Source organism: Oryx dammah, unplaced genomic scaffold (genome assembly GCF_014754425.2).
Source record: "Oryx dammah isolate SB20612 unplaced genomic scaffold, SCBI_Odam_1.1 HiC_scaffold_23, whole genome shotgun sequence".
NCBI classification, from domain to species: Eukaryota; Metazoa; Chordata; class Mammalia; order Artiodactyla; family Bovidae; genus Oryx; species Oryx dammah.
This window is the reverse complement of record NW_024070207.1, coordinates 99,969,217-99,985,738: the sequence shown is the minus strand read 5'-3', so window position 1 is coordinate 99,985,738 and position 16,522 is coordinate 99,969,217. Positions and strand designations below refer to the sequence as shown.

The 16,522-nt window shown below is 40.1% G+C and overlaps 1 protein-coding gene and 1 pseudogene across 1 annotated transcript; both read left to right on the top strand.

Moving 5' to 3' along the window:
• The first annotated feature begins 387 nt into the window (after positions 1–387).
• LOC120881682 lies at positions 388–968 on the top strand (annotated as a pseudogene).
• An 11,313-nt stretch (positions 969–12,281) lies between these two features.
• LOC120882356 (E3 ubiquitin-protein ligase RLIM-like) lies at positions 12,282–16,013 on the top strand. The gene is made up of 2 exons (XM_040266330.1): positions 12,282–12,525; positions 14,334–16,013. Exons 1-2 carry the CDS (start codon positions 12,282–12,284, stop codon positions 15,992–15,994), a joined length of 1,905 nt encoding a protein of 634 aa, XP_040122264.1. The 3' UTR covers positions 15,995–16,013.
• The last annotated feature ends 509 nt before the right edge of the window (positions 16,014–16,522 follow it).

Sequence of the window (16,522 nt, the reverse complement as noted above, 5' to 3'; positions counted from 1 at the left end):
TCAGCGCTGCCATGTACTTAGTCACATAATTACATCTATACGTATATACTTTTGCCCATAATTAAAACTGGGTGTTTAGACATGTACAGGAAAGGTCATAAAATGATGTTATAGTCATGAACTTTCACTTTAAAGAAAGGAGAACTGGCACAGAGCTGTTCCTCCGGCAGTCCGAGCTCTGGAGACAATCCGCGCGGACCGAACGTTCCACATTCGGGGGTGTCTAAGCAGCCACCGGCTGAGGTCAACTGACGCAAAGAGGCAGAGTCTTCAGGCTGAACAAAGCCAAGGCAAACTTAGTGCCTGCGTCGTCCTTGCAGCCTTCGCAGACTGCAGCTAGCTCAGAATTCAGCTTTGCGGGGGCTCCCCGCTTAGCTCGCAAAGGTCATGAGTTACAGCCGCCCTCCTCCCAACGTGGGCGACTTGATCTCCCTCAAGGTGGACAACCTGACCCACCGCATCTCACACCGCACCCTGAGGCGCATCTTCGAGAAGTATGGGCCTATCGGCGATGTGTACATCCCCCGGGACCGCTTCACTCAAGAGTCCCGCGGCTTTGCTTTCGTCCGCTTCCAGGCCAAGTGCCACGCCGAGGAGGCCATGGTCGCCCTAGACGGGGTCCTGCTGGATGGCCGTGAGCTGCGGGTGCAGATGGCACGCCACGGTCGCCTAGATTTCCACCAAGGCCGCAGCCAGGAAACTCCTCCCCAGAGTCAAGAACGCCAGAGCCACAGCCTGAGCTTGGTCGCTGCCGCAGGTCCAGCACCAGGAGCCGATCGCCATCTCAGGCCCGATCTCACGTCAGCTGCTCAAAGTCTCCATCTCGCTCCTGTGATAATTCTCCGTCATCCTCGAGATCAAGTTCTCGTGGAAGTACCAAGTCCTCCTCGGAGTCCAGATCTTCCTCAGCAACCACGTCTAGGTCTAGATCCAGAAGCCTTCCACCAGGAAGAAAGTACAGGTCCTGAGGACAATTGAAAAAACCCCTCCAGGTTTCCAGAAGAGGAAGGAGTGGTGTCATATTAGAATAATAATTAATTAACAAACAAAGCTGGGGTGTGTGTGGAAGGGAATGAGGGGGACAGCAGAGGGAGAGGAACAACATCTCAGGTGATCAGTCTTTGAAATTAGCCACCATCTGTTGAAAAGGTTATTCTTTAACGCATTGTGTAACTTTTTACTTGTTTCGAATTTTGCCTCAAGCGGTAAACTTCATTTCATAATGGTTTTTTGTTGTTGTTGTTGTTTCTTTTATTCACATATCTTTTAAGTTAGTGAGATGAACAACTTTGTTATTGGTTTGAATATTTGAGGTAAAGTTTCATTTATCTTTATATACTGCATTTTCTTTGAAAGGAAATAGATTGTTATCTAATTTATGGCCTCTGGACTTAAGAAAATGTGTGTAGCCTTTTCTTTCTGAGTAGTCAAAGACTGTCTAGTGATTGACTCTTCATTGCCATCATTCTTTTAAAAATAAAGACCTACTTGAAGTTATTATAAGTGCATGTACATGTGTTATTTACCTTTGGATTTAAATGGTAATCTGGATCTGCATCGATACAGAGAAATTTAAGGTGAAAATAATTTTTTAAAGAATTATTTATCAAACATATTTCTAGTTTCATGTATTTGTGTGCAGTAGACACAGTTGTACAATAGTTGGGCAATGATGGCTAACTGTTAAGGTGGTGTTTTGTAGGACAGAATGCTTGGCTACTTCACGTTTTCTGCCGATTGCTCCTATGTAAAGATAATGTGCTGTGCAGAAACAAATGGTTATCCAGTTTGTTAAAAAGCTTGACAACTGTACTTGAAGTCACCCAGGCCCAGGCCTCACATATATAAGGGAGCCTACAACACATCTAGCAGGTGAATGTAAAAGTAAATGTGTCTTTATTTTTTCCTTTCCCACCCAAAGTGGTCCATCTGACCATCTTCAGTTACAGACTTAAATATGAAAGATGCTAAGAACTTGTTATTTTCTAAGTGCTAATAACATGCTATATCTTTTTGTTTATGTATGTACTGTATTTTTCTTAACATTTTTCCTGGTGTTTTAAAAAATTTTGTTGTGAGTATATTCTCATTCATGAAAGTATGAAACAGAAAAGGTAATTGAGGTCATACATCTCACATGTGTTATAAACAAAGATATCAAAACAATTGATTATCAACTTTCAGAGATTCAAGGTATAAATATAATTTAGCAAGTTAAAATCAATGTCACACACATCTGCTATGACCTTATGGCTTTGATCCCCAAGCTGGGTATGACTTTACTGTGGCTCTGCTCTGAATCTTCTTGAATTGTCTTCTTTGGCTCAATACTCTATTTTAACTTACTGGCTTTGAACGAATATTTTGGGAGACAGTTAATCCTAGCTTGACTTTGGAATTTACCTCAGCATTACTGGTCCTAACTGTAGCCCCACTCAACCTTTCCTCTTTAATTCATGGTTGCCAATTTGACACTCTGTTTCAGACATTATTTTCTTTTGTTTTTTTTTTTTTCCAGTTTCATTGAAAAATAATTGACATACATCCCTGTATATGCTTAAGGCATGCAGAATGATGGTTTGACTTATATATCTCAAGAAATGATTATCACAATAGGTCCAGCTAATATCCATCTGCTCATATAGATACAACAAAAACAAAAGAAAGAAGAAAAGAGAGGAAAATAATTGCTCCTAGTGATGGGGATACTTAGAATTTACTTTCTTAACAACTTTCCTATATATCATAAAGCAGTAATAGCTATAGTCATGTTGTACATTACATCCTAGTACTTTATCTTAAAACTGGAAGTTTGTACCTTTTGACCACTTCACTCCAATTCCCCACCTCCCACTCCTTATCCCTCCTTCTCCTACATCTGGTAGTCTGATGTCTTTAGTGCGATAATAAAATATTTGTCTTTCGTTGTTTTATGTTCAAGTCTCACTGCCCAGTACTGTTTGTCTGAGAAACTGACTGAACCAAACCATGAAAAATAGATTCAATTTTCACATATTAGAATTTAAGAAACTGGAGTCTAGAAAGTGTAAATATTTGGGTAAATAATGGATTAATGATTAGACTTCAACCGAGGTCTCTAAATTCTCAACTCAGTCCTCTTTCCCGTATATTGAATCGCCTCAGTATATTGCCTTTCAATACACTGACTTGAAATGAGGTTTGGGAACATCAATTGTGATATTTGGGAACAAGTATTAAAAACAAGACCCTAAAGAAAAGACTACTTTGAGAAACATTTTTTCAGTGAGTAACTCAGCTGGATACTAGTCACAGAGACCTATTTCACTGAAGTTTTGAAAGTTCTCTGCAGTATGAACGCACTTTACTTCAAACTTTGAAGTCCTATAACACAATGGTTATTGTCTACAACTGATTTAGTCAGTTTCTCAGATAAAGAGAATTGAGCAGTGAGAATTGGAAATAAGACAGAGAAAGTCAAATACTTTATTATTTCACTTATATGTGGAATCTAAAAAAAAAAAAAACAAAAAAAAACAAAAACAAAACAACAACAACAAAAAAACCCAAGCTCACTGAAAAAGAGATCTGACTAGTGGTTACCAGAGGTAGGAGAAGGAGGGGTGGGGAGTGGGGGAAGGGGAACTGGAGGAGGTGGTCAAAAGGCTAGCTCAGATGGTAAAGAATCCACCTGCAATGCGGGAAACCTTGTTCAGACCCCGGGTTGAAAAGATACCCTGGAGAAGGGAAGGACTAACAAATCCAGTATTCTTGTCTGAAGAATTCCATGAACAGAGGAGCCAGCAGGCTACGGTCCATGGGGTGGCAAAGAGTCAAACACGACCAAGTGAGTTTCACTTTCACTAGATCCAGAAATCACACTTACATCAATGGTTATTAACTGAACCAAACATCTGTTAAAACTTTACAAATATAGAAAACATATACATGTATGCACACACATTTCAGTTCAGATCAGTTCCGTCGCTCAGTCGTGTCCGACTCTTTGCCACCACATGAATCGCAGCACGCCAGGCCTCCCTGTCCATCACCAACTCCCAGAGTTTACTCAAACTCATGTCCATCGAGTTGGTGATGCCATCCAGCCATCTCATCCTCTGTCCTCCCCTTCTCCTCCTGCCCCCAATCCCTCCCAGCATCAGAGTCTTTTCCAATGAGTCAACTCATCGCATCAAGTAGCCAAAGTATTGGAGTTTCAGCTTCAACATCAGTCCTTCCAATGAACACCCAGGACTGATCTCCTTTAGAATGAACTGGTTGGATCTCCTTGCAGTCCAAGGGACTCTCAAGAGTCTTCTCCAACACCACAGTTCAAAAGAATCAATTCTTCAGTGCTCAGCTTTCTTCACAGTCCAACTCTCACATCCATACATGACCATTGGAAAAACCATAGCCTTGACTAGATGGACCTTTGTTGGCAAAGTAATGTCTCTGCTTTTGAATATGCTGTCTAGGTTGGTCATAACTTTCCTTCCAAGGAGTAAGCATCTTTTAATTTCATGGCTGCAATCACTATCTGCAGTGATTTTGGAGCCCCCCAAAATAAAGTCTGACACTGTTTCCACTGTTTCCCCATCTATTTCCCATGAAGTGATGGGACCAGATGCCATGATCTTCGTTTTCTGAATGTTGAGCTTTAAGCCCACTTTTTCACTCTCCTCTTTCACTTTCATCAAGAGGCTTTTTAGTTCCTCTTCACTTTCTGCCATAAGGGTGGTGTCATCTGCATATCTGAGGTTATTGATATTTCTCCCGGCAATCTTGATTCCAGCTTGTGCTTCTTCCAGTCCAGCGTTTCTCATGATGTACTCGGCATAGAAGTTAAATAAGCATGGTGACAATATACACCCTCGATGTACTCCTTTTCCTATTTGGAACCGGTCTGTTGTTCCATGTCCAGTTCTAACTGTTGCTTCCTGACCTGCACGTAGATTTCTCAAGAAGCAGGTCAGGTGGTCTGGTATGCCTATCTCTTTCAGAATTTTCCACAGTTTATTGTGATCCACACAGTCAAAGGCTTTGGCATGCACACACACACACACACACACACACACACAACTACACACCTAGCATGCAAATTAAGATTGCTAAACTCAGTTCAGTTCAGTTTATTCACTCAGTCATGTCCGACCCTTTGCGACCCCATGGACAATAGCAGGCCAGGCTTCCCTGTCCATCACCAACTCCCTGAGCTTGCTCATATTCATATCCATCAAGTCAGTAATGCCTTTCAACTATCTCATCCTCTGTCATTCCCTTCTCCTCCAGCCTTCAATATTTCCCAGCACCAGGGTCTTTTCCAATGAGTCAGTTCTTCGCATAAGGTGGCCAAAGAATTTCAGCTTCAGCTTCAGCATCAGTCCTTCCAATGAATATTTAGGACTGATTTCCTTCAGAAATGATTGGTTTGGTCTCTTTGCAGTCCATGGGACTATCAAGAGTCTTCACCAACACCACAGTTCAAAAGCATCAATTCTTTGGTGATCGGCTTTCTTTATGGTCCCACTCTCACATCCATACATGACTACTGGAAAAATGATAGCTTTGACTAAATGGACCTTTGTCAGCAAAGTAATGTCTCTGCTTTTTTTCATGAGGCTTCCCTGGTGGCTCAGACGGTAAAGTGTCTGCCCGCAATGCGGGAGACCTGGGTTCGATTCCTGGGTTGGGAAGATCCCCTGGAGAAGGAAATGGCACCCCACTCCAACACTCTTGCCTGGAAAATCCCATGGATGGAGGAGCCTGACAGGCTACAGTCCATGGGGTTGCAAAGAGTTGGACACAACTGAGCGACTTCACTTCACTTCTAATTTGGTCATAGATTTTCTTCCAAGGAGCAAGCATCTTTTAATTTCATGGCTGCAGTCAACATCTGCAGTGATTTTGGAGCCAAAGAAAATGAAGTCTCTCAATGTTTCCATTGTTTCTCCATCTATTTGCCATGAAGTGATGGGACCAGATGCCACAATCTTCTTTTTTTAATGCTGAGTTTTAAGCCAGCTTTTTCATTCTCCTCTTGCAATTTCAACAACAGGCTCTTCAGTTCCTCTATTTCTGCCTTAAGGGTGGTGTTACCTGCATACCTGAGGTTATTGATATTTCTCCCAGAAATCTTGATTCCAGCTTCTGCTTCATCCAGCCCACAATTTCACGTGATGTACTCTGCATAGAAGTTAAATAAACAGGGTGACAATACACAGCCTTGACATACTCCTTCCCGAATTTTGAACCAGTCTATTGTTTCATGTCTGATTCTGTTGTTTCTTGACCTGCATGCAGATTTCTCAGGAGGCAGGTCAGGTGGTCTACTCATCTCTTGAGGAATTTTCCACAGTTTATTGTGATCTACATAGTCAAAGGCTTTAGTGTAGTCAATGACGCTGAAGTAGATGTTTTTCTGGAGCTCTCTTGCTTTTTCAATGATCCAACAAATGTTGGCAATTTGATCTCTGGTTCCTCTGTCTTTTCTAAATCCAGCTTGAACACCTGAAATGTCTCAGTTCAAGTATGATTGAAGCATGGCTAGGAGAATTTTGAGCATTACTTTGCTAATGTGTGACATGAGTACAATTGTGGGGTAGTTTGAACATTCTTTGGCATTGCCTTTCTTTGGGATTGGAAAGAAAAATTACTTTTTTCCAGTCCTGTGGCCACTGGCGCATTTTCCAGATTTGCTGGCATACTGAGTGAAGCACTTTCACAGCACCATCTTTTAGGATTTGAAATAGCTCAACTGGAATTCCATCACCTCCACTAGCTTGGTTTGTAGTGATGCTTCTTAAGGCCCACTTGATCCTGGTCATCTGGTTCATGAAGATCTTTTTTTGTATAGTTCTTCTGTGTATTCTTGCCACATTTTCTTGATATCTTTTGCTTCTTTTTTTTTCTTTTTCCATACAATTTCTTTCCTTTATTATGCCCATCTTTGCATGTAATGTTCCCTTGGTATCTCTAATTTTTTTGAAGAGATCTCTAGTCTTTCCCATTCTATTGTTTCCCTCTGTTTCTTTGCACTGATCACTGAGGAAGGTTTTCTTATCTCTCTGTGCTATTCTTAGGAACTCTGCATTCAGATGGGTATATGTTTCCTTTTCTCCTTAGCCTTTTGCTTCTCTTTCTTCTCAGCTATTTGTAAGGCCTTGTCAGACAACTATTTTGTCTTTTTGCATTTCTTTTTCTTGGTGATGGTCTTGATTCCTGCTTCCTGTACAATGTCACGAACCTTTGTCCATAGTTCTTCAGGCACTCTATCAGATCTAATCCCTTGAATCTGTTTGTCACTTCCACTGTGTAAATATAAGGGATTTGATTTAGGCCATACCTGAATGGTTGGGCTTCCCTGATAGCTTAGTTGGTAAAGAATTCACCTGCAATGCAGGAGACTCTGATGTGATTCCTGGGTCAGGAACATCTGCTGGAGAAGGGAGAGGCTTCTCCATTCCCACTCCATTATTCTTGGGCGTCCCTTCTGGCTCAGTTGGTAAAGAACTCATCTGCAATGCGGAAGACCTGGGTTCAATCCCTGGGTTGGGAAGATCCCCTGGAAAAGGGAAAGGCAATCCACTGCAGTATTCTGATGGGGTCACAAAGAGTTGGACACAGCTGAGTGACTTTCACTTTCACTTTCATTCCTGAATGGTCTAGTAGTTTTCCCTACTTTCTTCAATTTAAGTCTGAATTTTGCAATGAGCACTTCATGATCTGAGCCACAGTCAGCTCCTGGTCTTGTTTGTGTTGACTGTATAGATCTTCTCCATCTCTGGCTGCAAAGAAAATAATCAATCTGATTTCAGTATTGACCATCTAGTGATGTCCATTTTTTTAGAGTCATTTCTTGTATTGTTGGAAGAGGGTGTTTGCTGTGAGCAGTGTGTTCTCTTCAAAACTCTGTTAGCCTTTCCTCTGCTTTATTTTGTACTCCAAGACCAAACTTGCCTGTTACTCAAGATATCTCTTGACTTAGGCATCCTAAAAATCCCACTAGGAAGCTAACTGGTCGCATAACATTATCTCACTCTTCATTAAGGTGTCAGTGAAAGACATTTTAGTTCCCACCAGGACCATTCTGTTTCTTCATATAAACCAAATGTTCAGTGATATTTCATCTCAGGATATTTTTTCCTCGTATAGGAATTAAATGAGTATTACTGGGCCAAGGTATCAGGATACATTGTATAATAAATGAAACATGTGCAAATGTAAGGGCATTTTGAAAGGATCTCAAGGTACAAAGATGTAGGAAATTTATCCACAATGTTAACATTATATCGATATGTCATAACTACGTTTCACTCATAATCAATTGAAAACGATTGCTCATTTCTTTCAACTTTACACAATTTCAATGCCTAATAAGTACTTATTAAACAAATGAATGACAGAAATATTGTTTTCTGAGTTTTTCTTAAAAACTAAGTCCAATTAAATTGAAATTATATGAACATACTAATCTTATAGACTGGACAAAAGCAACTAAATTTTACATGGTTACTTAATTGTAAATTATTTTTTTCTACAGATTTTGGAAATATAATTGACATTTAACACTAAGTTTGAGGCACACAGCATAGTGATTTGACTTATGTTGGGCAGTAAGAAATGTTCCTTTACCCATCTAGATTCATGTGGCTGCTCTAAGAATTAAATTGGCATGACACAAAACTGGAAAGAAAATCAAAGTTTAATAACATGAACATATGAGAAAGACCCAGGAAATCTGAAAAACCCAAATGGCTGAAACCCTTACCTTAAATAGCATCTTTAACTAAAGACAAAAGAGGATGTCATGGATAGTATTGGAGACTTCAAAGGAGAACAAAGTGGTTCATATGAAGATGGAAAAGGAAATGTCTGGTAAATGGGTGATGTAGACAATAAGACACAGAATGGTCTTAGCTCTCTAGGCTCTGCTGTGTTTTCCCCACCACAACTAGCCATATTCTTTGTAGATATCTCTGGTGGTTGCTCTATTGGGGAATAGGCCCTTTATCTAAACTTTCTAGGCAGTTAGGGGCAAGGTCAAAGTTTCTTCCTGAGACTTTGGGCCTAGAGTTTTTATTTTTCCCAGCTTGAAATAATCTACATACCAACGAAACATTTTGAGCTGGCAAGTGTTGTTCTCCTACACTTACATACATCATGAAATGATAACCGTACTAAGTTTAGTAAACCATCTATCACCTCATGTAGGTAGAAAATAAAAGAGAAATAATATTTTTCTTTTGATGAGAACTCTTAGGGTTTATCCTTAACAACTTTCATATACAACATAGCAGTCTTAGTTATATTAATCATGTTGCACATTACATTCCTGTACTTATTTATCCTCTAACTAGAAATATGTACCCTTTGACCTCCTTCATCCAAACCCCGCCCCGCTCTGCCCTGAACCCCTGGTAACCACAAATCTTATCTCTTTTTCTATGAGTTTGTTTGTCTTTTCAAATATACTTGGCCTACAACACTGTTTGTCTCTGGTGCACAACATAGTGAATAGATATTTCTGTACATTATAAAATGATCACAAGCCTAGTTACCATCTGTCATCCTACAAAAATGTTATATTACTAGTGACTATATTCTCCATACTGTACATTTCATCCCTTTGACTCTTTTTATTGCAACTGGAAGTTTGTACCACTTAATCTCCCACACCTATTTCACTCAGTCCCTGACTGCCCCCTCCCCTCTATCAAATTACTTTTTGACATCTAACTATATCATTGACCCAGTGGATATGAATTTAAGCAAGCTCTGGTAGGTGGTAAAGGACAGGAAAGCCTGGCATGCTGCAGTCCTTGGGGTCACAAAGAGTTGGACACAACTGAGTGACTTAACAACAACAACTACTACTACATCATCACCAATCGTATTACTCTCCTATGACAATTATTAAGAGCCTTCCAATCATAATCTTATAGTTTTCAAATGAAACACATTGTTTTAAAGATCTAAAAATCCTAAGGCACATCTAGCTTCAGGTACTTCTCAATTTTTTTTTTTCTCAAATATCTCGTTGTTTCTCCATCTTTGTTTTCCTCTGTCTCTTAATGTCAGTTTTCCTCATTCTTGGGATAAAGCATAGTCACAAGCATCTTTAGGTTTATATCTCACCAGCTTAGTAACCCCAGTGGAAAAGAATTTCTCATTTTCAATAGTTCTAGCTAACATTTCAGATTTAGCTCTTAAATGTACTTTTGTTCACATGCTCATATTTCGACCAGTTACCATAGCCAATTTGAGATATGCTGATTGGACATGGCTGCATCATATGTCCTTTCCTTTAGCCATGGTAGTGAATTCAGCTAAACTTAAACCAACTGGACTAAGACTGTAGAATGAGTTTTTCCACCATGAAAATCAGGATGCTATCAGCACAAGTATGTTACGGGGACACTAAGCCGGCAAAAATAAAATTCACTGCTTGTTCTCAAAATATACCAAAACATCTTAATGAGTATCCTATTTCTTACACTCAGAAAACTCAAAACTCAATGTATAGTTTGTTCCAGTTACTTTTTCTGAGATGAATTTCCTGTTTCCACCCCTGCCCCAAAATTGTGGCCACAGTTGCCCAAATAAGCCAAGGTCTTTCAAGTCTACTTTTTCTGACATAACTTTTCTCTACCAACACATAACTGCCATTTTCCATCTATAGAAACTAATAACTATATTTAAAGATTCAGATTTAAATATAATACCTCTGTGAAACATTTCCCAACTCCCATTAAATAATTGTTGCATAGTTCTCTGTACGGACACAATAAAACATATGTAAATCTATTCTAAAATATACTGTATTTTGATAGTTTCTAGATGGTGTTTGCCTCACTTGGTGTGAACCACTTGGGAATACAATCCGCTCCAGCAATTGACATAGCTCTAGGGATAGGACAATAACTGACCCAGTTTATGTTGGATGGATTAATTATTAAATAAGTCAAATTAAATAATCTCAAATTCAGTGGCCAAATCTTATTTTTACATGAATAATTTGAATGAAAAACTCTCAAACACGTGTTAAGTGGGGCTGGTAGTATTGACGAGTCCAGAAAACCGTAGAGGTCCCCTTCAGGTAGCATTACAAATAAGCGTTAGTTTATTTTCACCACTAAATAAAGACATCCAGGATGGAGGAGCCTGGTGGGCTGCAGTCCACGGGGTTGCTGAGAGTTGGACATGACTCAGTGACTTCACTTTCAGTTTTCACTTTCATGCATTGGAGAAGGAAATGGCAACCCACTCCACTGTTCTTGCCTGGAGAATCCCAGGGACGGCGGAGCCTGATCGGCTGCCGTCTGTGGGATCGCACTGAGTCGGACACGACTGAAGCGACTTAGCAGCAGCAGCAGCAGAAGGTTGCACTAAGACACATGGAACAAAATCAGCAAGGATGGTACTCATTACCATGGGTAAAATAAATATTCCGGATCCATTTTTTTAAAGTTCCTGTGATAATCTGGCTAGTTTCGTTTGCAGGAGACACAAGGACAAAAACGAAACTGAATGCTTTTGTGGAGAAGAAATTCCCTGGATGAGCAGAAAAGCCTGCTCAAGTTTTGGTGTCTTCTGTTTGTTTCAAACAGGATTGAGGGGTATTATAATCAAGATGAAACCATTAAGAGTTGAAAGGAAGAGGACGCACTGAAGAGGTTCAACTAAGACCCTGGGGAATTATCAAAAATTGTGAATTACTTTCTTAGTGAGAGTCTACGATCTTTGGAATTCACGAGGAGAAAAGGGAGCGGTCCCTCGGCACCTGAAAATGAGAAATGCTACATTTAATGAGGCTGACTTTGGCATGGCATTTTGAAGCAGGTTGTTATATTAAATGTAGCGAATGAAAAAGCCTTCTGAAAGCCTGAGAATAGTCTGCGGGGGGCGGGGGTGGTGGTGGAGGTGGTGGTGGGGGGGCGGACAGTGAAGAATGGTGCTTGGTACATTATAAACCCTCAGAAATATTGGCTGCTTTTGAATGAAATGAAACCCAACCTGAATCCAGTCCCTACTCAGTTACCTAAGGAAGACAATGGATGCCTAGGCAACGCCTAAGCAAGTTATGAGGTAGAGGCGGATCTCAATTATTGCCTCACCAGAGGCTGCAGTGCTGAGGTGCAATAGCAGAGTAGCGGAGCAGCGGGGAACCTAGGCGGATGGTTATCCGACTGGGTGTGTTCGGGTCACTCCCGGGCAGAAGTAGAAGCTGAGGACTGCTTGAGACCGGTTTTTGCATTTCAGCTCTACGTCGTGAAATTCAGATAACTTTCTAGCTGCTCATTGAGATGGAAAGCTCAGATTCCGACGATGAAGAAGACAGAGTTTCGGTCCGACACAGAGGTCAGACAGACCGATTGGCTCGAGAGGATGATTACTACCGATTCGTAAGGGATCTGAGTGAGGAAGATTACATACTTATGAGGGACAACAATTTGCTCGGCCCCCTAGGTGAAAGTACGGAAGAAGAATTGCAGAAGAGGCTTCAAATAATGAAAGAAAACCTACGACAAAACTCAGATGAAAATACAGGTACATTTCTCTTTGGGGGGAATAGGATGGGATGAAAAAGGAACTTCATAGTATTAAATAATCACTTCATAATAGTAAATAGTAAATTATACAGAAGTGCCATACATTATTTGGTAAGGAACTTCTCATAAAAAAGAACTGACGTTTACTTGGTTAGCGGTAAGAATGCCAGGGTAGGTTTTTTTTCCTGATTCACATTTGGATTGTTTTAATTGGGAAATAGTGTGAAGTAGACTATTGGTTTTTGTTTGTTGGTCTGTTTTGTACCTCAATGGAAAGTTCCTCCTATGTCCCGAATTATTTTCTCTATCTATGAAAGTGAAAGTCGCTCAGTGGTGTCAGACTCTTTGCAACTCCATGGACTATACAGTCCATGGAAATATCCAAGTCAGAATACTGGAATGGAGGGGATCTTCCCAACCCAGGGATGGAACTCAGGGATGGAACCCAGGGATGGAACCAGGTCTTCCTCTTTGCAGGCGGATTCTTTACCAACTGAGCCACAAGGGAAGCCCAAGAATACTGAAGTGGGTAGCCTATCCCTTCTCCAGCGGATCTCCTTGACCCAGGAATCCAACTGGGGTCCCCTGCATTGCAGGCAGGTTTTTTACCAACTGAGTTATGAGGGAAGCCCTCTCTATCTATATAGACATGTAAAAAAAAAATAGCAAAAAGAAATATTTTATATTTTATTAAAATACAAAATATTTTATAAATTATAAAATATAAACTATAAAATATTTATAAATTATAAATTTATAAATTATAAAATATTAAGTAGTTCTCAACTGGGGACAGTTTTGCTCTCCCCCACCCCAAGGGACATTTGTCAATAGCTGGAGATATTTTTGGTTGTCACAGAAGGAGGTATGGGCGTTACTAGCATCTAGTGGGCAGAGCCCAGGGATGCTGCCAAATATGACACAATGCACAGGGTAGCTCCCCAAAATAATAATTGCCCAGTGCCAAAATGTAAATAGTTCTAAGGCTGAGAAACCCTGTTGGAACCTCAGATCTGGTGCCTTCTCTCCCAGTGTAAAATAGAGCATTTTACTATCTAATGAAGAGGATACTATAATACTTTGGTTCTGGAATATGGTCTTATATGCACCATGCTAGGTTCAGTCTATTCATTTGATCTGATGTTCAGCTTAATGCCAATTAAAAACCTTGGTAATATTAAGAAGTATTCAAAATTCAAATACTTTTAATTCTATAAACTTTGCTTATATTTGGGCAATAATCTTATATTTTAAAACAACTTATACATTATCAAAAGCATATAAGAGCCTAGGAGTAGTAATGTTGGAGACTAACGAGAATTAGACAATAATATCAATTGAATTAAAATACTAGCACCGTACCTTAACTGGTGTTTCCCTTGTTTAATCGCTTTGGTGTTTTGACAGTGTACTGAAAGAAAAATGTTGTCTCTTGCCATTCCTCCCACAGTGGTATACAGGGCTGTGTACACGACAAACTATTGAGAAACAGACTTCCTTCAGCTACTCTTTGTAAAAACCTCTCTAAATTTATCTAGGATTGGTGTACTCTTTTTCGGATGGAATTGAAACTTCCCTGCCTTTACTTATAAATCTAGATAGTAAAGCTTTTAAAGTATTAACTTTAAAGTTAAAGACAATTAACTTTTAAAGTATAACTTATAACGTAAATGTGAAATCAGTTGAAAACATCTGAGTGTTTAAGTTCTCAGTTTTGTTTGCTTTCTAAACAAAGTTTCCGAGTGCTATTTTATGATCGTTGCAATTTCGGTAGTTCTTTTATGGCCCCATTTTTTGAATTAACAGATAGAGGAGATGCTTCAGATAATGAATCCAGTGACGACTCTCTTCTAGACTGGCTTACCACTTCCGGACAAACTGAAAATGTGACAAGTGAACAAACAGAAAATCAGTCTTGGAGAGAAGAGAGCGAAATTCGTGCTAACAGTGATGAGCTCAGATTTGGCTTAGAAAGTAATCTTGAGTGTGATGATGAAAACTCAAATCCAGAAAATGAATATGTAGCATCTGCAAAACTTCCCAGAAGAGAAGATACGGAAGACAGCCAAAGGCAAGTGGAAAATCCACAATCTGAGTCACTATTCACAACAGCATCTGCATCAGAACACGATACAACGGAAACATTCATGGAAGTCCCACCGACTGAAAGTCAGAGACGACCAAGAAGTAGGAGCCCAGACTCTCGGAGGACGAGAGCAAGGACTGACAGTTGGACACCTCCACGTACACTGTGGGAACTTTTTCAAAGAATGAATGAAGATGTACCATCTCAGACTTTTAAACAACCTCTCATAAGTGAGAATGATACATTTTCTAGAACTGGGCATGAAGAAACATTGAAACAGCAAATGCCTGGACGTGAGTTGCAAAATAGGGGTCCTACTGAAACTTCTAGAACTAGGAATGCTGTTCCTGGAGAATGTTATTCAGACACAATGGGCAGTAGTGAATCTGGGGAAGTGAGGGAGACAAATCCAACCAGACCCTTCAGTCCTTGTCCAGTTAACTGTCCAGCATGTTCTCAGAGATACAGAGGAGTTAGTAGAACTCAGTTAACGTCGGACTTACCAAACAACGCCACCACTTCAGAAAGAGAGCGAGAAGAACTGGCGCCTATGTCTTCAGATTCTGATGAGGCCAATGCGAGTGCTTATGCCAATACCATGAGAAATTCCGTTCACAGAATTTTAAATACTAGCTTAAACACTAGCATAAGTGGTATAATGTCTGTTACAACTCAGACTATTTTATGTCAGACAATGACAGTATTTAGTGACTCGAGTAACCTTATGGACAGTGGCAGTATTTCAGAGCATAGTGTCTCACGTCCAAGTGAAAACATGGGAAGGGCAGAGTCACCAAATGAAAGACGTGGGCCTAATGATAGCAATAGTGGATGTGGTTCTGCTTCAAATGCTAGCTATGATTCTGATTCAAGTTTACTACCGATACCAGTTTCAAACCCCGACAATATTTATAATGCCACATTTAGTCAAATGCCTGGTTTTAACTCAAGTGATGAAGATTTGGAAATTAGCTCACCGATGTTTGCAGACAGTGAAGAAAGAAGCTCATCAACAGGCTTATCAGAGACCTGGCAAGAAGATGGACGAATGACCCCAATAACAGATGACGATAGCGACTCTGGGTCTTCCCTTAATCTTGAACAATTTCTCTTATTACATGTAGCAGACCCACACCAACCTACAGGCCTTACTGAACTGCAGATTAACAACTTGCCTTTAAGATTTTCTGAAGAGGAAGATGCCACTAAAATCTGTACCATTTGCATCACAGAATACACCGCAGGCACCATGCTACGCGTCCTCCCATGCTCCCATGAGTACCATCATCAGTGCATCGATCAATGGCTGGCAGAACATTCAACCTGCCCTATTTGTCGTGGGCCAGTAGTGGACCCCTCTGAGGCAGATGATTCTATGTGAGATCTGAAGTCTCGGATATATACAGCGTTACAGTGACGGACGACTGTCAGCTGTGTCACGCCCACTTCTAGAGTCATTCATGTTTAACAACCTGGATCTACGTGTCACAATCGGAACTGAATTACTTGTTCCTGAAGAAATTATTGGGCTTTTGCAAATTTCTGTTTCATAATAAAAGGAAATATCAAAAAGTCAAATAGCGTTATCCTATCTGACAATAAAAATGAGTTACACATCATAGCAGCGCACTGAATTTCAATAGAAACTTAGTATGTGCACTGGGTTGGGATATTCCTCATGCCATGAGAGAGATGTTCTAATATGATATAATCATTCTCGATAGATCCTAGTAGTATCTTCTAGTCATATAAATCCCAGATATCTCTTAGCCCTGTTCAATCTTGGTTGTGCATGCAAAGAAACAGGAACCCAACTAAATAATTAAGAAGCAATTTAAGACTGTGTTAGAGTCATTCACATACAAAAGTCATGTTATATTCATAGAATGCCATAAAAAGCTTTGAAACC